The sequence below is a fragment of the Macrotis lagotis genome, chromosome 3, assembly GCF_037893015.1.
Source record: "Macrotis lagotis isolate mMagLag1 chromosome 3, bilby.v1.9.chrom.fasta, whole genome shotgun sequence".
Lineage (NCBI taxonomy): Eukaryota > Metazoa > Chordata > Mammalia > Peramelemorphia > Peramelidae > Macrotis > Macrotis lagotis.
In genome coordinates this window covers 296,081,627-296,102,443 of record NC_133660.1, presented here as the reverse complement: position 1 = coordinate 296,102,443, position 20,817 = coordinate 296,081,627, and the positions used below count along the sequence as shown (strand labels likewise).

The window sequence follows — 20,817 nt, the reverse complement described above, 5'->3', positions numbered from 1 at the left end:
AGATAGATAGATAGATAGATATAGATGAAAAAATAAACAATAAATGAATTAATGAATAATTGAATAAATAAGATTAAACTAATAAACTTTTATGAGACCAGACAATTCATGCAAATTCTCTAGTTGGAAAAAATAAACTGCTTAGATTAGATGATCTTTAATCTATCTAGCCAGTTCTCAAATTTGTAATGAGAATCAAATGATATATCAAAAGGACTTTGTACTATTAATTGAATAGTACTACATAAAATTAGTTTTTACTTGATGACTTGGAAACTGTTGAAAATAAAAACCACGAACTATGATAGCAACATTTTAAGTCTTAGTCATTATGGAATTCAGTCTCCTTTACAAATGAAGGTCTGGGGAGGCACTTTGCCATTTCATTGATCTGAACTTCAGTTTCCTTATTGGTTCAATGCTTTGAGCTATACAATCTCTAAAGATTTTTAGAGCTGGAAATCTCACTTGAAAACTTTGAAATGAGTTCTTCTGAATTTTAATCTAGTGTTCTTGCCAGACTATCATTTTCTTCTATGGATCATTATCTGAATATGTTTAGGAAGCCAAGAAGGCATTTTTCTATGAAATTTAGAGAAGTCATACCATTTCTCTGGTTACTATCACATTTAGTTTTAAAGATTTTGATAAAATGTGTCTTATTTTGTATTGCTATAGTGAGTGCTACTCCTGTCCCCACCTACTCTCTTATGCAATGACCACAATTTATAATATTATTTTAAAAAATGGAAAAAGATGTACATATAAAATATCCTGCTCAAGTTTTATTTTTTTAATATTCTCACGTTATTTGTGGAAAATGTCAGGAGACTCTTGAGGTACCAAAAACTGTTTCAAAGAACTCACTCTATTTTTCCCTATCACTTGCCCCTCTCTAAGAGTCATCCCCTCTCACTTTACTTCTGTCCCTTATGGCTATCTTTGACAACAGTCTTGCCTTTTGCCTTTATTATGATCTGAAGACTTGCAAGTTTGTCTGTTTCACAATCTTTTTTTGCTTTGATTTACTAGACAACTGTCTCTCACTCCCATCTTCCTTAATCCTATATTCTGCCCTCTAGTGAATTGCCATGATAGCCACATCTTACCACTGCCTTTTTTGTTAAGGCAGAAGACATTTATTTATTAGAATACAGGAGGATATAAGTTGAAGTTGAAAAGAAGCATATTTAGTTGAGTAAGGAAAATCGTCCTAACATCTTGTCCTCTCCCCAAAATGGAATGGGCTGTTGGAGGAGGCAGTAGCTTTGGTTTCCCTGAATGTCTTCACATAGAACATGAAATCATTTGTTCCAGGGTATGTTGTACTGGGGATTACCTGTAGGCATGAATTTAACTAGATAGACTGTGAAGTTGTCTCAGATTCTAAGAAACTAACTTCTTACTGTGTGTGTATGAGAGAGAGAGAGAGAGAGAGAGAGAGAGAGAGAGAGAGAGAGAGAGAGAGAGAGTTGAGGAAAGAAAACTTTAGTCTTGCTGGAATCCAAATCCTTGAATATTTGAAATGTGTATGGTCACACACATATATGTGCACGCCCATGTACCTATATACATGCGCATTGTGTTTATTGTGCATTCTTTTACATATTGAAGCAGAAAGACATAGGAAGACTGATCAAGCAAAACGAGCTAGATGTTCATTTATGTGGCTATATAATAAGAGCTTTAGAAATTATTCTAGCTGTGCTTGCTGGACATTGTATAAGAGATAGAAATAGAGAGCAAAGACAAAGAGGAGAGACAGAGAGACAAAGAGAGAGAGACAGAGAGAGAGAGAGGGAGACAGAGATAGAAAGAAAAGAGGAAGAAAAATAAAATGCACATATAAATACACACACACATGTACAAACACACATACACAAATACAGATCTCACCCCAAATAGAGATCATGGTGGAGGGAGAAAGACAGAAGCAGTCAAAGACAAAAGAGGAAGGATGAAACAGTATAGAGGGCACAAAATGCTATATGTATGTGCATACCTGCACACATGTAATAAATTGCATTGAAATAGAAGCAATAAGATATATATGTGTATATATGTATCTGTGAATGTGGACATAGTTAAGAGTATAACTAGTAAATCCCATATTTCCAAGGAATTCCCACAATCAGCAAGTTATTTTCTACCTTCTGAATGAGGACATATGAAGAAACTGGCAAAGAGAGTCCACAACTTCTTGAGGCAACCCAGTTTGAATCCATGATCCAATTATGAGAAATATTTTCCTTAAAATAAGCCTAGATCTACCTCCTTACAACTTCCAACCATGTTTGTTCCTGCATTGTGCTTTGGCGGGGGGTGGGGGGGTGGGTGGGGGGGGGGAGGAATTTCTCCCCTAGACACAAAGTAATGTCCTGTTAAGGAGAGACAGATCCTTGCTCAATTTTATTCTGCCTCAAGTAGTCCATGATCAAAGAGAGAAAAAATCTTCCAATAAACAGGAAATATCCTATTCGAGGGCATTTGAAGGAGAAGGAAGAAAAGGGAGTAATCTGCAGCTCCTTCTGTCCTTGCTCTTGGTCTTGCTTCTATATGAAACATAAGAGTAAGGTAGGAAGCAATCTGTCAATGTGTTTTTATTTTAGGAATGTTCATATTAAATTACTTTGACATTGATCTTCATATACATATTTCATGTAGATTCATAAGATGTGGTTCTTAGCTTCTATTCCTGTTTAACAAACTTTGGGCAAGTCACTTACCCTCTCTGAATTTCAGTTTTCTCCTTTATTAACCCAGAGAGATGCATAAATTGATTTCTAAGATTCCCAGAATTTCTTCTATCCTTTCTATTTTTATCAGTTGATGGAGCCTATTAATTGAGAGTTATACTTTTTTCCACAAATACATTTTAAAATGATCTAAATTTTCTATTTTTGAGAAACTGCCTTTGGGACCACTAAGAACAAGTCATTCTCATCTTTTATTGAAACATGAGAAATATGGAAAATTAAGAGGGAGAAATTTCAAAAATAGAATATTTTCTCAATTGATGGAGTTTATTGAGATTACTTTTTCCCAAAATACATTGCAAAATAGTGTAAATTTTCAAATATGTCCAGATTTCTACAGTTATAGTTTTTGATGCATTCTCAAGAATAAGGCTAATCCCATTTTTTCAGCCATCCTTGCTTGTAATATTGTTAAAGACATTGGAATCAAAACATTTATCAAAGACTTAGACAAGAGGAACTAAGGCATATTGAGGAAAAATATGAATGAAGAATGAAATAATTATTGATGTCTTTATCACTTCTTTTTATTTTATAGATCTGCATCAAGATCAGATCTGAGAAAATGCTTAATTTTACCGATGTGACAGAATTCATTCTTCTTGGACTGACGAGTCACCGGGAATTACAAATCATCTTCTTTGTCACCTTCCTAATAGTTTACATAATCACCATTGTGGGCAATGTGGGTATGATTGTACTAATTAAGGTCAGTCCTCAACTGAGCAGCCCCATGTACTTTTTCCTTAGCCACCTGTCTTTTGTGGATGTGTGGTTTTCTACCAATGTCACCCCCAAAATGCTCGAAAATTTGATATCGGAGACTAAAACTATTTCTTATGCCAACTGTTTAGTTCAGTGTTTTTTCTTCATTGCCCTTGTCCATGTAGAAATCTTCATTCTGGCTGTGATGGCCTTTGATCGTTATATGGCAATCGGTAATCCTTTGCTCTATGGCAGTAAAATGTCAAGAGTTGTCTGTATCCGACTGATCTCTTTCCCATATGTATATGGCTTCCTCACTAGTTTGGCAGCAACATTGTGGACTTATGGGTTGTATTTCTGTGGGAATATTGAAATCAACCACTTCTATTGTGCAGATCCTCCACTCATCAAAATGGCCTGTGGTGGAACATATGTAAAGGAATATACAATGATCATACTTGCTGGTATTAACTTCACTTACTCCCTGTCTGTCATAATTATTTCTTATCTGTTTATTCTCATCGCTATCCTTCGAATGCGTTCTGCAGAAGGAAGAAGGAAAGCATTCTCCACCTGTGGATCCCACCTAACAGCTGTTATTATATTTTATGGGACTCTCATCTTTATGTATCTCAGACGCCCAACTGAGGAATCAGTGGAGCAGGGAAAAATGGTGGCTGTGTTTTATACCACAGTAATCCCCATGCTGAATCCCATGATCTATAGCCTGAGAAACAAAGATGTGAAAGAGGCCATGACCAAGGTGATCAGCAGAACATGTTTAGTTAAATAAATGTAGTCTCTTCCCTTCTAAGTTCTGTGAAAATTTGAGCTTAGTTGGGGTTATGGGTATGTGTATGCGTGAATCACCATGATCAGTAGAACCTTGTTCTATTATTTTAAGGAAGTGGGGGAAGAAATAGTGAAGAATTCAACCAATGAAATTCCAGAAAAAGCATCTATAATAACCACCAATAACTTTTTTTTTCATGAACATAACTATTGAAGCCCATTAAGTCTCTGATGGGAAAAATTCTATACAGATGAATCAGTTGTGAAGACTTTGACCTATTTAAGTCTAGTCAACAAACACTTATTAAGAAGCTACTATCTATCAGGCACTTCCTCAAACATTGGGACAGGGATAAAAGAAAGTCCAAAAAGGGAAAAAAAGGTTCCCACCTTTAAGGATCTCTCAGTCTGGGAGGACAATATATGAACAAATATGTATAAAACATATGTGTTTGTATGTGTATATGAAAAATTGGAGATTATCACAAATGGAAAGCACAACATAAATAAGGAATCAGAAAAGAATTCCTGTATAATGGAAGGATTTTAACTAATGAGGAGAGTGAGTGAGTGAGGATAATCCCTGGAGTGAAGAAACTGAGTTTCTTATGTAGTGAACATCAAAGACCCAAGTGTTATTGCATCATAGTGTTTTAAATAGAGAAACATTTGGAAAGGACTGGAAAGGTAGGAACAGGAAACATAATGCAGAACTTTAAAAGTCAAAGGATTTTAGATTTAATCCTGAAAATAATAGGAAGTTGTGGGAGTTTAAAAAAATTTTTCATTTCTTTAAAAATAATGATCAATATAGAATTATATGATACTGACTTCTAGATATATATCTCCTCCTTCCCTTATAGAAATTCCCTTGCAACACAGCTTACATTGGGAAAAAAAAGTCAGTAAAATCATACAATACAATTACTTTATCTGAGAAAACATAGACCTTTTCATACCTGTGGTTTACTTCCTTTGCAGTCAAGAGGAGACTGGTGTTTTCTTTCCCTCAACTTTTCTCCACATCCAAGCTTAATTATTTTAATTATGGAGTGAATACTTTTATTTTCTGATTTTTACTTCTTAATTGTGTAAACCATACCTATCAAACTTTAATCCCCATTAAGAAATGATTCATCTGAATAAAAAATAGAACATTCATGATGTTGATAAATGTTATTTTTTTTAAAATCAATACGTGGCTTACAGAAATTTTTACTTTTATTTTTGAGTTTGACATGATATTTTATATTGTCTCCCTGATTGTTAAGTCACCAGCCATCATTTCATCTGCTTTTCCATGTTTTTTTGCATTTTTCATCTTTATCATTTCTTATAATATTTCATTTAATAATGATTTTATTATTGGATACCCACTTTGTTTTCAGATTTTTGTCACCACAAAGATGACAAATTCTTCAACTTGAAAAGACTATAACCCAAAACCAAATTTGAGGGAATATTGGTGCGTGAGTTTCTATTTGTGAGTGATTTTGCACTCAATACAACCTGTGAAACTGAAATGCCACAAAGTATGGAGCAATTCTCTTCTGCTTGTGATAATTGTGGCCTAACAATTAACATGAAGAAAACCCAGGTGCTCCCTCAGTCAGCACCACACCATCCATATGTGGAACCATCTCTTTCAACAAATAGAGAAAATTTAAATACTGTGGATAAGTTCATTTATCTTGAAAGCATACTTTCCAGTGAGAAACACATTAATAAAGAGGTTGACACATGCATTGCAAGAGCTAGTTCAGTGTTTGAAGGTTTCAAAAAAAAAAAGTGTGAGAGAGAAGAGATATCGAATTGACTACAACCTGAAGATCTACAGAGCCATTGTACTGATATTACTGTATGCCTGTGAAACTTGAATAGTATTCTAGTATCATGTTAGGAAACTGAATTCTTTCCATTTAAATTGCCTTAGGAAGATTCTAAAGATCTGTCAGAATAAGATACCAGACACTGAGGCACTTTATCAACCTTATTTTAAGAGATTTAATTATTATGGTGAAAGATTTATTTCCTCCTGCTTTCCATAAGCAATAAAATTCAAATAATCTCAAATTTTAATGACTTTGAAAGATCAATGAAATAATACACAATAAGAATCCATAATGTGCATATTATTATTATTATTATTTAGGCTTTTGCAAGGCAATTAGGGTTAAGTGACTTGCCCAAGGCCACACAGCTAGGTCATTACTAAGTGTCTGAGACCAGATTTGAACCCAGGTACTCCTGATTCCAGGGCCGGTGCTTTATCCACTGTGCCACCTAGCCACCCCAATGTGCATATTATTTGAAGTGAGGTCTATTATTATCCCTGATTTGACAGATGAGAAAACTGAGGGTAAGAAAAGTAAGGTGATTTGCCTACAATCAGAAACCTAGTGGCTGCATGGCTCAGATTTAAACTCAGATTTTCTAAATCTAAATCCAGAACTTTATCCACTAAACCACTTGATCCTTTTTTGAGAGGAGAAGTTCCTCATTGATTATCTTTTTTGTAACCAAGTCTTGCATTGTCTTGACTTATGTGGAGCACTTAGTCAAATTGTATAGAAGTGAATGAAATGATCAGCCTTTTGAACAATCTTTGTAATGACATACTGGGGGGAAATGATGTGAAAAACTAGAGCATAGGAAGGAATACATTATGAAAAGAATATGAAAAGGGAGCCTGGTGTTATACTGTGAAGGGCTTCGAATGCCAACATAGGGAGTGGATTCTCTCACAAATGACTGCTTGTAAAACTGAAGAAAATCTTGGAATTGAACAAATTTCCTATAAGGATGACCCTGTGCTGTTATTATGGCAATCTATCTTAATGGCATAGATGTATACACAGAAGACCACTTCCCTATATTTATTTTGAAAGATAGCCCAATGTTTAGCATACTTCTTGTAACTTAATAGGTTCTTAATAATGAGCAACTGTTGCCAGAATAGGATGACATCTAAAGTAGCTAGGAGAAACAGTAGCGGATCGATTAGATGATATGTTGGATAGAATATTGGACCAGGAGTCAAGAAGATTCATCTTCCTGAGTTCAAATCTTCCCTCAAACACTAAATAGTTGCATTCCCTTGGGCAAATTATTTAACGATAATTAATTTGGTTTCTTCATTTGTTAAGTGAATTGGAAAGGGCAATAGCAAACTATTCAGTTTCTTTTCCAAGAGGACTGAAATTGGATGAGTAAAGTTGGATATGAATTAACAAAAACAAAATTAACAAGACTGAGCAACAGCAGTGGATAGATCCCTAGATGGGACATCAAGACAACCTGAATTCAAATTCTGCCTCAGACATTTGCTATCTGTATGAGTCTGGTGAAATCTTTTTAAGTTCAGTCAATATCTTTTTAAAATTTTTTTGAAAATTTATTTAAGGCAATGGAGTTAAGTAACTTGCCCAAGATCACACAGCTAGGCAATTATTGTGTCTGAGGTTGGATTGAACCCAGATCCTCCTCACTCCAGGGATGGTACTTCAACACTACTCCACCTAGCTGCCCCCAAGTTCAGTCAATCTCAATGCTATTATCTATAAAATTGAGATAGCAAAACTCCTACTTCATGAAATTTCAGGAAGATCAAGTGAGACAATATATTCGAAGTATATTGTAAAACAAATAGTCGAAATTCAAATCCATGAGACTTTTCTAATATTTTAAGATTGCATCTGAGTACTGGAGATGAGGAAACCCTCTAGCTTGATGTGTGACTTCTGGTGGCAGCATTCTCATGGGACCAATTGGAAGCTAGGGCGAAGCATAATGCCAAAGGAATTTAGTCACTTAACAAGATTGATATTAAAAAACATAATTTGCCTAATTAATGTTTATACTATGAGAAATATCACTGCAATCATTCCTTCCTGATCTAATTGTTTTTCTTCTGGGAGAGCAGCACTCCCAAAGCTGAAGACTTAGCCATAAATCTGACTGAATCCCTCAGTATTTTCTCCTTTGTAGTAAATACAGAACCCATTTCCAAAGGTAGGTTTAACAGGTCTTAATTATCTGAATATGGAAGTTATATATGATTATTTTTTAAATCTTCCTTTAAAACTTTCTAAAATATTTGATATGGGGAAAAGGAACTTGCAAATATCTAGAGATTATAAAGCAGTGAAACTATCTTTTATAATTCATATGAGGTAACATGGAGTAGTGCATAGAAAGCTAGCAAGGAGAATACATATATGTGGCAGTTTCAATTCCAGTAGATAGTGGCTTTGTGATGCTGGTCAAGTCATATCATTTCATGTTGTAGATGTTTTGTGAAGACTATCCATTATGGAGAAGAAAAAAAGAGGAGTTGTTTGCAATTAGTAAAGGAAATTCCCAGTGCCAATGAAGTCACAGGTCTAATTTCTATCATTAATGACACTGATCTGAGTGTATATCAAAAGGATGTTTTTTTACAGATTGAACTCTTTTATGTTAGACATTTAACTCAGTAGTTAAGCACCTTTTAGGAGGTTCTATTATGTACTTAATTGCCATCTTTCTTGATAGTTGTTATGTTTTTATTTTCAATTGGATGAAATTGATCCATTTAAAAAATCCAAAAGAAATAAATGTAGTGAGTCAGAGTAAATAAATGGACCAGAATTTTCTTTTCTGAAATTACTTTAAAAGCAAAGTCAATGTGATCATTGTAAATATTTAAAAATTAGATCATGGGTTATTAAACTACATTGTTTCAAAGATTACCAAAAAAGGAAAAAACAAAACTACAGAAGCATTGAAGTCCCAAGAAATATTTTCTAGTTTCACTATATTAACATAAATATTCTAGAATTTTATCTTTTTTGCTTATTTTTTATATTATTACAATATTCTTGTTCTGAGAGTAATCATAAAGTCCACACCCACAAAAAGATGAGAAATTCCAAAAATAATGAGAGAGAAAAAAATTGGACTTCAGTCTGTGTTCAGATTCCAATGGCTCTGTCTCTGGGATGAGTTACCTTCCCCATTACAGCCACCAGAGAAGTTGCTTCAATATTTTCCCCACAGTTGCAAGCTATAACTGTATTTCCCTCCACTCTATTCCTTCTCACTCTCAATTTGTTCTATTCTCTCTCCTTTCACCCTGTCCCTGTTCAAAAGTGTGTTGTATCTAACTACCCTCTCCCACTATCTTCCCTTTCTTCTGTCACCTCCTCCCCCTTTGCCTCCCCACATTCCCCCTTATCCCATCCCTTACTCTCAATTTTCTCTAGGGTAAGAAAGATTTCTATACCCTATTAAGTGTGTATGTTATTTCCTCTCTTAGCCATTTCTGAAGAGAATGAAGGCTTACTCATTCCCCCCTCACCTTCCCCATTCTACTCCATTGTAAAAACTTTTTTTTGACTCTTTTGTAAAATATCTTAGCCCCTTCTTCACTTCCTTTATCTTCCTCCCAGTACTTTATCATCCATTGACTGCATCTTTTTACTATATTGTACCATTATATTCAAGTACTTCCTGTGCCTCCTCTCTCTCTCTCTCTCTCTCTCTCTCTCTCTCTCTCTCTATATATATATATATATATATATATATATATATATATATATATATATACATATATTCCTTCTAACTTCTCTTATGAATGAGAAAGTTCATATGAGTTATCAGTATCTTCTTCCCATGCAGGAATACGAGCAGTTCTACATCATTCAGTTCCTCATAGTTAGTCCTTCCTGTCCACCCCTTCTATGGTTTATCTGAGTCCTGTATTTAGAGATCAAATTTTCTGTTCAGCTCTGGTTGTTTCAATAGGAAAGTTTGAAAGTCCACTGTTTCATTCAAAGTCCATCTTTTCCCCTGAAAGAGGATATTCAGTTTTTCTGGGTAATTGAATCTGAGTTGCAACCCAAGATCTTTTGCCTTCTGGAATATCATATTCCAAGCCCTACAAGCCCTTAATGTAGATGAAGATCTTGAATAATCCTGACTATTGAGCCACAGTAGTTGAATTGCTTGTTTCTGGTAGCTTTTAGTATTTTCTCTTTGACTTGGGAATTTTAGAGTTTGGCTATAATATTCCTGGAAGTATTTTCTTTTGGGATTTCTTTCAGGGGTGGCTAGGTGGCACAGTGGATAGAGTACTGGTCCTGGACTCAGGAGTACCTGAGTTTAAATTTGCCCTTAGACACTTAATAATTACCTAGATTTGTGACCCTGGGCAAGCCACTTAACCCCATTTGCCTTGCAAAAACCTAAAAAAACCCAATTGATTTCTTTCAGGAGGTGATCAGTGTATTCCTTCAATTTTATTTTATCCTTTACTTCTTGGATCTCAGGGCAATTCTGCTGCATTATTTGTTAAAAATGAAGTCTAGGCTCTTATCCTGGTTGTGACTTTTAGGTATCCCAATATTTTTTAAATAATCTCTTCTAGATCCATTTTCAAGGTCAGTTGTTTTTCTAATGAGATGTTTCACATTTTCTTCTGTTTTTTTTTTTTTTTTGGTATAGTTTCATTTCTTCCTGAGTTCTTGCAAAGTCATCAGCTTCCTTTAGTTCCATTCTACATTTGAAGGAGTTATTTTCTTCAGAGAGCTTTTTTATCTCCTTTTCCAGCTGACCAATTCTGCTTTTTAAGTCATTCTCCTCATTTGCCTTTTGTGTTTTTTTTTCCATTTAGCCTAAACTGGTTTTTAATATGTTATTTTCTTCAGTATTTTTTTGGTATTTCTTTTGCCAAGTTGTTGACTTGATTTTCATGATTTATCTGCATCCCTTTTCTTTCTCCTCCCAATTTTTCCTCTACCTCCCTTAATTGCTTTTCAGTCTTTTTTGAACTCATCTATAGTCTGAACCCATTTTCTATTTCCCTTGGAGGTTTTGGATACAGAAGCTTCAATTTTTGTCTTCATCCAAGTATATATTTTGATCCTTTATGGGAGGAAGTAATTTTCTAAGGTCAGATTCATATTTTTCTGTTGTTTACCCATTTCCTCATCCTATCACTGATTTACTGCACTTCCAAGGACTGGGGGTGGGTTGGGACATCCCACTGGTATCTTAATTCCTCCAAGGTCTTATGAGAGGCTCTGACTGTTCTTTTGCCTATGTTCAGGTCCTACTCTCTTCCCTAGAGCTGTGAGGAGAGTCCCTGCTGGGCCATGGTGGTGTTGTGGGGGCCCAAATTGCAACCTGGATCTGAGTGTGGGCAAACAACTGAGTACTGCCCCAGGGGGAGCAGAGAAGCCTCTGAAGTCCCTCCCAACCCCCTTACCATCTGTGGGCTGGGAACTTTGGATGTGCTGTGTGGTTCTGTAGACTTCTGCTGCAGCTTCTCACTGGAGGACTTATCTGAGTCTGGTACTCTACTCTACACTCACTCTGGTGCTGTAGAATTCTCTCATTAAACTACATTGTCTCAAAGATTACCAAAAACAAAACTATAGAAGCATTGAAGAACCAAGAAATATTTTCTAGTTTCACTATATTAACATATATTCTAGAATTTTACCTTTTTTGCTTATTTTTTTATATTCTTATAATATTCTTCCCTAGATTCTAATTTTTCCCATTGCCTGTCCCAGATGATCCCTGGACCAAGAGGTCTGGAAACCACCCCCTCTGACACAGACCATCGTGCCCAGCATGGCTATGCTGGGCTGTGGCCTTTTCCAACTCCTGGTGGAACAGAGCTTTCCTGTAGAACTTCTAAGTTGTCGTGGACTGGAAAATTGTATCACTCAGTCTTTCTGTGGGTTCTGCCTCTCTAAAGTTTGGCTAGAGTCATAATTTGACAGCTTTTGAAGTTTTGTGCAGGGAATTCCTGCCTTAAAGCTGCCATCTTGACTCCCCCCCCCCCCACCAGTTAACTCTAGAATTCTTAAGACGTAACAGAGGTTGGGTAGATTTTTTCCCCTTGGTTTTCTTCAGTCTTCATTTAAAATTTTACACAGAGGAATAACAGTCCTTTCACATTCTTTATTTTAAAATGATTATCTTATTTAATGATTAACATCCACATTTATCAATATATTTCCCTTTGTCCTTCTAACATAGAGTCCGTCTAATATTAAAAGAATAAAAAGGATAGAGAATAATACATTTCTGTAAAACCAGTCTGTGAAAAATAATTGACATTTTCCTGGACTCCTCTCAGTCACCAAATCTCACTGCAAACCAAAGATGTGGCAACAAGAGTTTAACCATAGGAAGATAGAATTCAGGGATTGTTAATATAGCATTGATATTTGAAGAAATAGAAACATGTGGCTAGGTAATGCAGTGAATAGAGCATTGGTCTTGGAGTCAGGAGTGCCTGGGTTCAAATCTGACCTCAGACACTTAATAATTACCTAGCCACATGGCCTTGGGCAAGCCCATTGCCTTGAAAAATATTAAAAAAAAGAAATAGAAACATGGTGCCTGTATAGTAGTAAAGTTGTTAAAATAATAAAATCCAAGGTATCATGTTTCTTTCAATAGTTAACAACATCTAAAGTTAAGTTCCTCCATGGACCAGCTACCCCTGTCCTTCTATCTGTAGTGAACTCCTTCCAAGTATTCTCTTGACAAAACATAGTCTTCACCTAAAAGGAGAGGTATTCCATCTGTCTTCCCATCACAGAATCTATATACCCATATAATACTGAGTGCTAAGGTCTTTCGCCTAAAGAAATTTTTATCCTTTTAAAATTTATCTGAAGATATTTTGTCATACTGCTCTTGTGAGAAATTTTTAATTATATATCTGAAGCTGTTATTTCCTTTCCATAAATTTTATTAAAGCAATCATATAACAAATGTTATAGTCCTATTTCAGAGAGTGTGTATTTACTAGGGTCATACTGCTATTACCTACACTAAGAGAGGTGAATAGATCTTGATTTTTTTAATGTCCTTTCACAATGGGGATTTGACCAATCTTCTCTGAAGAGGTCATGCTACCATATAAACAGATTTTGCTATCAAGGTGAGTAATAATCTTTAATATACATATATATATGTATATATATATATATACATATATATATATATATATACCATCAAGTTTGATTCTAACTTTAAAACTTAAGATCTATACAAACAGCAATAAAGGCAATGAAGAAGGCAATTTTGTGCACTGGGGAATGTGTTGTGTTTAAAATCAGAAGATTTTCTTGATGTTTTGGAAATTTCTTGATGACAATGATACTTGAATGGTTTGCCATTTCCTTCTCTAGCTCATTTTATAGATAAGGAAGAGAGGAAAAGAATAGTTTTTTACAGTCACACAGTTAGTAGACATCTGAGGCAAGATTTGAATTCAGGAAGATGAGTATTTTTGATTCAAGACCTAGAACTCTATGCACTGGGTCACCTAGCACCCCTGAAATCAAAAAACCTTTGCTCAGATTCTATCTTTCCTGTTTCTTCCTCATGTCATTTTGTTAAATCCTCTGAACCTCAGTTTTCTGACCTTCAAAATGAAAGAATGTTATTATAAAAACTCTGAGGTACCTGTCACCTCTAAAGGTGTAATTCTATGATCTTTGATTTAACAGATATTCTAATGGTATGTACCCATGTAAAATATTTGAGTTTGAAATGGAAAAATTAGAATCAATTATTAATTGTGTAATCTCAGGCAAGTCATTTAAAATAAGGAGAGGTCACAAAAGATTTTCCAAACAATTAGGAATTTGAACTAGATTAACTAAAGTCATTCTAGTTCTGATAGACTAGAGTCCATGTTATGATGGTCCAAAAAGATGAAAATATCTAGACAATGGCTCACTTGCTATAAAAGCAGTATTAAGGATCTGTGATTTCATCCATGGGGAACTCTATTCCCCAAAGCCAAACCAAAGTAATTTATAACTTTGGGCATTATATTATTTTGATTATTAATGAAGCTAATAAGTGATATAATAAACACTTGTAATCATGACCCTATCATTTTGAGTCCAATAGTCTATCTACTATGGCATCTTCCAACTCACATTATAAGACAGACTGAACAAGGTAATTTGGGTCATTGTTATACCTCCAAACTCTGTGTTCTCTTCTTGTCCCTTGATACTTCTAAAAACCAAATTTGGGTTGGAGTGTTGAGAAGTAGAAATATGTAAAAATTAAGAGAAAATGAAAAGGTTGATTTTTTTAAAGCAATAATAATAATGGATTGTTAACATTGCTGAAAACAATATTTCTCTTTCTCTTAACAGGCAATATAGAATCAATGACTAAAAGCCTGAGACAGAGCTAAAGCAATGCCAAACCCAAATTACACAGATGTGACTGAATTTATCCTTTTGGGTCTAACTAGTCGCCAAGAACTCCAAGTCCTTTTTTTTGTGGTATTCTTAATTGTATATATTATTACTCTGGTGGGTAATCTTGGCATGATCATTCTAATCAGTGTCAGTTCTCAGCTCCAGAGTCCTATGTATTTCTTTCTTAGCCACTTGTCTTTTGTTGATGTGTGGTTCTCCTCTAATGTCACCCCAAAGATGTTGGAAAACTTATTATCCAAAACAAAAACTATTTCCTATGTTGGGTGTTTAGTACAGTGCTATTTTTTTATAGCTCTTGTCCATGTAGAGGTCTACATCCTGGCTGTGATGGCCTTTGACAGATTTATGGCCATCTGTAACCCTCTGCTTTATGGAAGCAAAATGTCAAGGACAGTTTGCATCCGATTAATCTCAGTACCCTATGTTTATGGCTTCTCTGTAAGCCTTATTTGCACCTTGTGGACCTATGGTTTGTATTTCTGTGGAAACTTTGAGATCAACCACTTCTATTGTGCAGATCCCCCACTCATCAAGATAGCCTGTGGTGGCATCCACATCAAGGAATATACCATGATTGTCATTGCAGGGATTAATTTCACATATTCTCTGTCCGTGGTGCTAATCTCATATACATTCATTGTTGTGGCCATCCTTCGCATGCGCTCTGCAGAGGGAAGAAAGAAGGCTTTCTCCACCTGTGGGTCTCACCTCACAGCTGTTACTATGTTTTATGGAACACTCATTTTCATGTATCTCAGACGCCCCACCGAAGAGTCTGTAGAGCAAGGGAAAATGGTGGCTGTGTTTTATACCACAGTGATTCCTATGCTGAACCCCATGATCTACAGCCTAAGGAACAAGGATGTAAAAGAGGCAATGAACAAAGCTATTCATAGGACTTGTTTTGTGAAATAATTCACAGAGTGCATTGTATTTAAATATGAAAAAGATGAATAATTTAATTATAGAACACTAGAGTTTTAAGGGATGCCATAGGTCATCAAATCCAACTTCCATTCTAACAAAAATCACTGCCATAATATCTCTAATAGTCACATGCTTGATACAATCCAGGTGATGTTGTAGCTAGAGCATAGTTCTGATAACCCTACCTCACTGGATTGTGTGAGGATCAAATGAGATAATAATTGAAAAAGAGCACATAGCAGCTATTCGAGTTGTTAATACTACTGTTCTTGTGACTGTTATTACATGGCTCACTTCAAATGCTTTTTGTACTGGAGAACTTTCATTGTCTTTCTTGTCGCTATTGTTTATCCCTCTGAGGTTTACTTCCAACTACTATATGAGTGCATCTTATATTTCCAGCTGTAGAAGATAAACTTCTTTAGAACAAACATTTTGTTTAGGTTGTGAAAAGCACTATCATTTGTAGCACTAATGATAATTGATTTATTGGTCAGATTCATGGAGTTATGAAGTAAACACATAGACAACACAACCAAGACATTTCCTCCAAGAACAACTCAACCCTTAGCTAATAACAGTTTTTTGCCCAACTAGTTCAGTCTCTCTCTGTGATCTATATCAGGGTCTGGATTTAGAAAAGGTCCAAAGATTTGCCCTTCATCTTTGATAATCTTTAGTAATACATTTACCTAAAAGAAATATTAAATTGTAAACATTCCTATGAAAAATGAACCCCTATGTTTTAAACTGGCTTTCTCCCCATCAGAAATTCGAAGAACAAGTAATTCATTCAGGGAAATCTGAATGAAAACTTGTATTTAAAAAATAAATATCATTAAGTTCATTTTATATGCCAGACATTATGTGAAGCAAATGTGTTTAACAGAATTCATCTGGAAGAGCAAAATGTCAAATTTAGCAAAAGAATCATTAAAAACATGTGAAGGAAAATAAAATAGCAGTTCCAATTATCAAACTATTTTACAAAGCAAGGAATCAGTGGGAAAAAAATAAATAAATAAAATTATAAGCAGTAGAAAATGATCATAGTGACATAGTGAATAGCATCCTATCTTTGGGAATAAAAACTCACAATTTTGCAAAAATCACTGGAAAATTGGAAAGCAATTAGGCAAAGACTAATTATAAACCAATAGCTCATTTCATATATAGGATAAAATAATAATGGGTAAACGATTTAGACATAAAGAATGTCATACTATGCAAATTAGCAGAACACAAAACATTTTCATATCAGATCAATGGACAAAGAAAAATGTCTGACCAAACAAGAGAAAAAAATATTACATAATGTAAAATAAAAAATTTCAATTCCATTAAATTGAATTTTTATAAACAAAACTGCTACAGTTAAGATTAGAATGAAAAAAAGGAAACTGGGGAAATTTTGTAGCAGCTTTTCTGATAGAGGGATAACTTCCCAAATATGTTATTTGTGTGTGTGTGTGTGTGTGTATGTCTGTGTATGTGTGTGTACAGAGAGAGAACTGAGAAGAATTTTTGAGAACATAAGTTATCCCTCAATAAATTTTCAAAAGATATGAATGACCAACTTTCAGAAGAAGAAACAACAAAAGCTACCTACAATCTTATTATAAATGTTCTAAATCATTATTGATGAGATAATTCCTAATTAAAGCAACTCAGAGGTAAAATCTCACCCTACTAGAATAATAAATATGACATTAAAGGGAAATTATGACTTTTGTAGAAGATGGGGGGATTAGACACTAATACCCTGTTATTGGAATTGTAAATTGATTCAATCATTTCAGAGAGTAATTTATGACAATGCCTAAAAAGCTATAATGCTATGTATACCCTTTGACCCAACAATGGTTAAAAAGATCAAAGTAAAGGCAAGGATTGTGCTATTAATTTCATATGTGAAATCTTGCGAAACATTTTCATATTAGCTTAATAAACTCTTTTTGTGGTGACAAAGAATTGGGAAGGGAGGGAATGCCCATTATTTTGGAAATGACTGAATAAGTTGCAGCATATGATTGTGATGGAATATGATGATGCTTTAAGAATTGAGAAGCAAGCTGGTTTCAGAAAACTCTAGGAAGACCTAATTGAACTCCTTGAGGGGAGAAATCATTTCTCTCTCCATTGATTTTCCTTTCTACAGCCCAAACTGGCACAATCCTAGGTTTTGGGTAGATACTTAGTCAATGCAAATAAAAATGCATGAAACACCAAGACAATGGGACAACTTTTGTAATGACATTCTGGGAATAAGTGGATTGGGAAGGCAGAGTATAAGAAAGAGTATATTGTGATAGGAGTCTGAAAAAGGAGCCTGGTTCCAAACTATGAAGAATTTTGAATGCCAAAGTAAGAAGTGGTATCCTTCCACGATTGTCTCCTTGAAAACCTGAAGAAAGAAAGGAACAGGAGTAGAAGAAGAAATTTAAAAAAAAATAGAATGTTGTGGTCTGTGTTCAGATTCATCAGCTCTTTCTCTGGAATGAGACATTCTTCATCCTGAGTCCTCTAAGTTTGCTTGGATTCTTTTATGGCTGAGAATAACTAGATGATTCAACTTTCTTCATCACACAGTATTGCAATTACAGTTTACAATGCTCTGGTTTTGCTCACTTTACTCTCCATTATTAATGTAAGTGTTTGCAACAAATTACATTTCTGATAACTATGAGCTCTAATGTTATAGGTAAGTTAGTTCCTGTGTCTGAACTTCAATTTCTTTCTTCAGTTTACCTTACCGCCTTTTGTCTAAATTGCTTATGGCATTTTCATGTATTGCTCAGAGTGTAATGAGTAGGTCAAATATGTGTGCTCATTGGTCTATTTTTGTCTCCAAATTTTTAAATTGTTACCATGGAGGAAAATCACTTACTATTTTTGAAATTTGATTTATTCCTCTAGAAAATGGGAAATTGGGCTAGATCGTGCTTTCATAACTTTTGTGGGTATATCATGAACCATTTTGGCAGGCAGGCAAAGTATATTGGCAACTTGAAAGAGCATTAATAAAATATGTTTAAATGCATAAAATAAAATACATAGGATTGCAAAGAAATCAAATATGTTGAAATATATGAATTAAAATATGGGGCAATAAAGCAGTTTCATTGATATCAAGACTAAATGATCACCAAAGAAAGCTAAATAGTTCAGCAGAGTTGGACCTGGAGTCTGGACAATCCGAGTTTAAATATATCTTCAGACACTCCCTAGTTATCTGACCTTGGGAAATTCCTAGGTAGCAGGTTGGTGGCACTGGGTCTGGAGTCAGGAAAATCTGCTTTCAAATCCAGACTCAAAAATGTACTAGATGTGTGACACAAGTCATGTTTGCCCTAATCCACTGGAAAACAATGACAAATTACTCCAGTATCCTAGTCCAGGGAAAAAAAATCTCATAGAAAATAGATTTCACAGTGCCATGAAGAGCTGGTCACAAGTGAATGACTGAACAAGAACATCAGATCCAACTCTAAATCTTAGTATCTATGAAAATAGTGTTAAAAGCAAACACTGGATGCAATGTAGAATAGGTGGAAATGGGTTAGATTTACAAATAGAAGACCCGAGTTCAAACTTATTTTCTTTTATTTATTTCCAATGCAGACTACTTCATCTCTGCATCTGTTTCCTGATCTACAAATGTCAGGGCTTAAGTACTTGCCTTCTCAAACATTATAATCTGAAGATCTTTCTATTTACAGGGGGGTTCAAATACTTTAGATATAATTGAGTTTTGCAGTAGAAGAAATAGGGTCAAGTTTTCATCTCTGCCACTGATTGGTTGTATAGTATTAAGCCAATCACTTAAGCTGACTGAAAGGCTTTCAAGTAATTGGAAATATGAGGTAGATGAACTATAATCAATTTAGTTCTGATGAGCTCTGGTCTAGGTCTATTTGTTTAATAAAATGAAGGTATAAAGACAATGGTCAACTTGTTAGCGGAAAGGCATGAAGGACCCTTGATTTCTTCCATTTGGCAACTCTTCTTACTAATGTCAAACCAAAGTCTTTTATGAATTGGAGTGTTAGAGTTGACTGAGGGGCAGAGATTATGTAACTATACACTGGTAATGGAAATAATGTCAAAAACAAGACTTTTAGCCATTTCCATATGATTTTGAGTCCAATACTCTATCTACTATGCCTTCATCCATGCTGTAATAAATGCTAAATTAAATTCAGGTCATGGCAGAAATAAATGTCACATGTTCTCTGACTGTGGTTTTGATCTCTAACAGATTTGTTATCAAGGTCAATTACCCTGAAATAGGGTAAATGGAAGCTTTTCTCCAGCTGACTTTTACCTCACACTATCACAAAGTTTTATGAAAGTCTCATTTGCATGTATCTCATGCACCCCACAGAGGCTTCAATCCTATGTTGAACCCCTTGATCTACAATCTAAGGAACAAGCATTTAAAATGGAGCAATGAACAAGCTATGCATAAAGCTTGTTTTGTGAAAAAAATTACAAAATTCCTTTTCTTCAAAGATGAAAAAAACAAAACTTTAACTTAAGGATGTGACTTGTAAGGGATGATATAGGTCATCAATTTCAACTTCTACATGAACAGGAATCATTGTCACAATATCCTTGATAATAGTCACATACTCAAAGGTCTCCAGATTGTAAAGTACTAAAGCATTGAGAGTTCAACTCGTGACTCAGATCCTTAAAAGCTGCGTGACCTTGGTCAGTCATGTAAACTGATTTACTCAGTTTCCTTAATTATAAATTTTTATAATCAGAAACATTCTTGGTGCCACAGTGGATAGAGCACTGGCTCTAGCTGTGTGACCATGGGCAAGTTGCTTAAACCCATTGCCTTGTAAAAAGCAAACAAACAAAAAAAATGGATAATCATAGAATCTACTTCTTAGGTTTGATATGAGGAGCTGATGAGATATTTATAAACTACTTTGCCCAGAACCTGCCATGTAATATCCATTTAATGCATATTTGTTCCCTTCCTTGAATGCTCAAATGAGGGAAAACCAATTGCCTGTTTTAATTTACCATTCTTCTATTTGATACTTCACAGTTATGCTGAAATCTATCTAATATTATATATATAAACATATATTTCAATCATCTTCTTAAGTGAATAGCTAGTCATAAAGATATATTTATCAAATGATATCAAATCTATGGATATTTTTAGTGTTTTTTAAAGACCATTATACAAAGAAAAAGGAACATTAAAGTTCAGTCATCTACCCAGATTCTTTCAATTGATTCTAGTGTTTTACATACATAAATACTGTTTAAAAAAATTATACCTTGAATTGTCAGATAAAAAATGGTTGCTCATCACTTATGGGGGTAGGAATGCAGGAATAAAAAAAAATCCACTGCACATTCTTAGTTTCAAT

The 20,817-nt window shown here is 34.7% G+C and overlaps 2 protein-coding genes across 2 annotated transcripts; both read left to right on the top strand.

Moving 5' to 3' along the window:
* The first annotated feature begins 3,318 nt into the window (after nucleotides 1-3,318).
* LOC141516819 (olfactory receptor 5M3) lies at nucleotides 3,319-4,254 on the top strand. Its single transcript, XM_074227791.1, has one exon. The coding sequence runs from the start codon at nucleotides 3,322-3,324 to the stop codon at nucleotides 4,252-4,254; it is 933 nt and encodes a 310-aa protein (XP_074083892.1). The 5' UTR covers nucleotides 3,319-3,321.
* Nucleotides 4,255-14,473: 10,219 nt separating this feature from the next.
* On the top strand, nucleotides 14,474-15,412 carry LOC141516817 (olfactory receptor 5M9). The gene has a single exon (XM_074227790.1). It carries the CDS (start codon nucleotides 14,474-14,476, stop codon nucleotides 15,410-15,412), a length of 939 nt encoding a protein of 312 aa, XP_074083891.1.
* The last annotated feature ends 5,405 nt before the right edge of the window (nucleotides 15,413-20,817 follow it).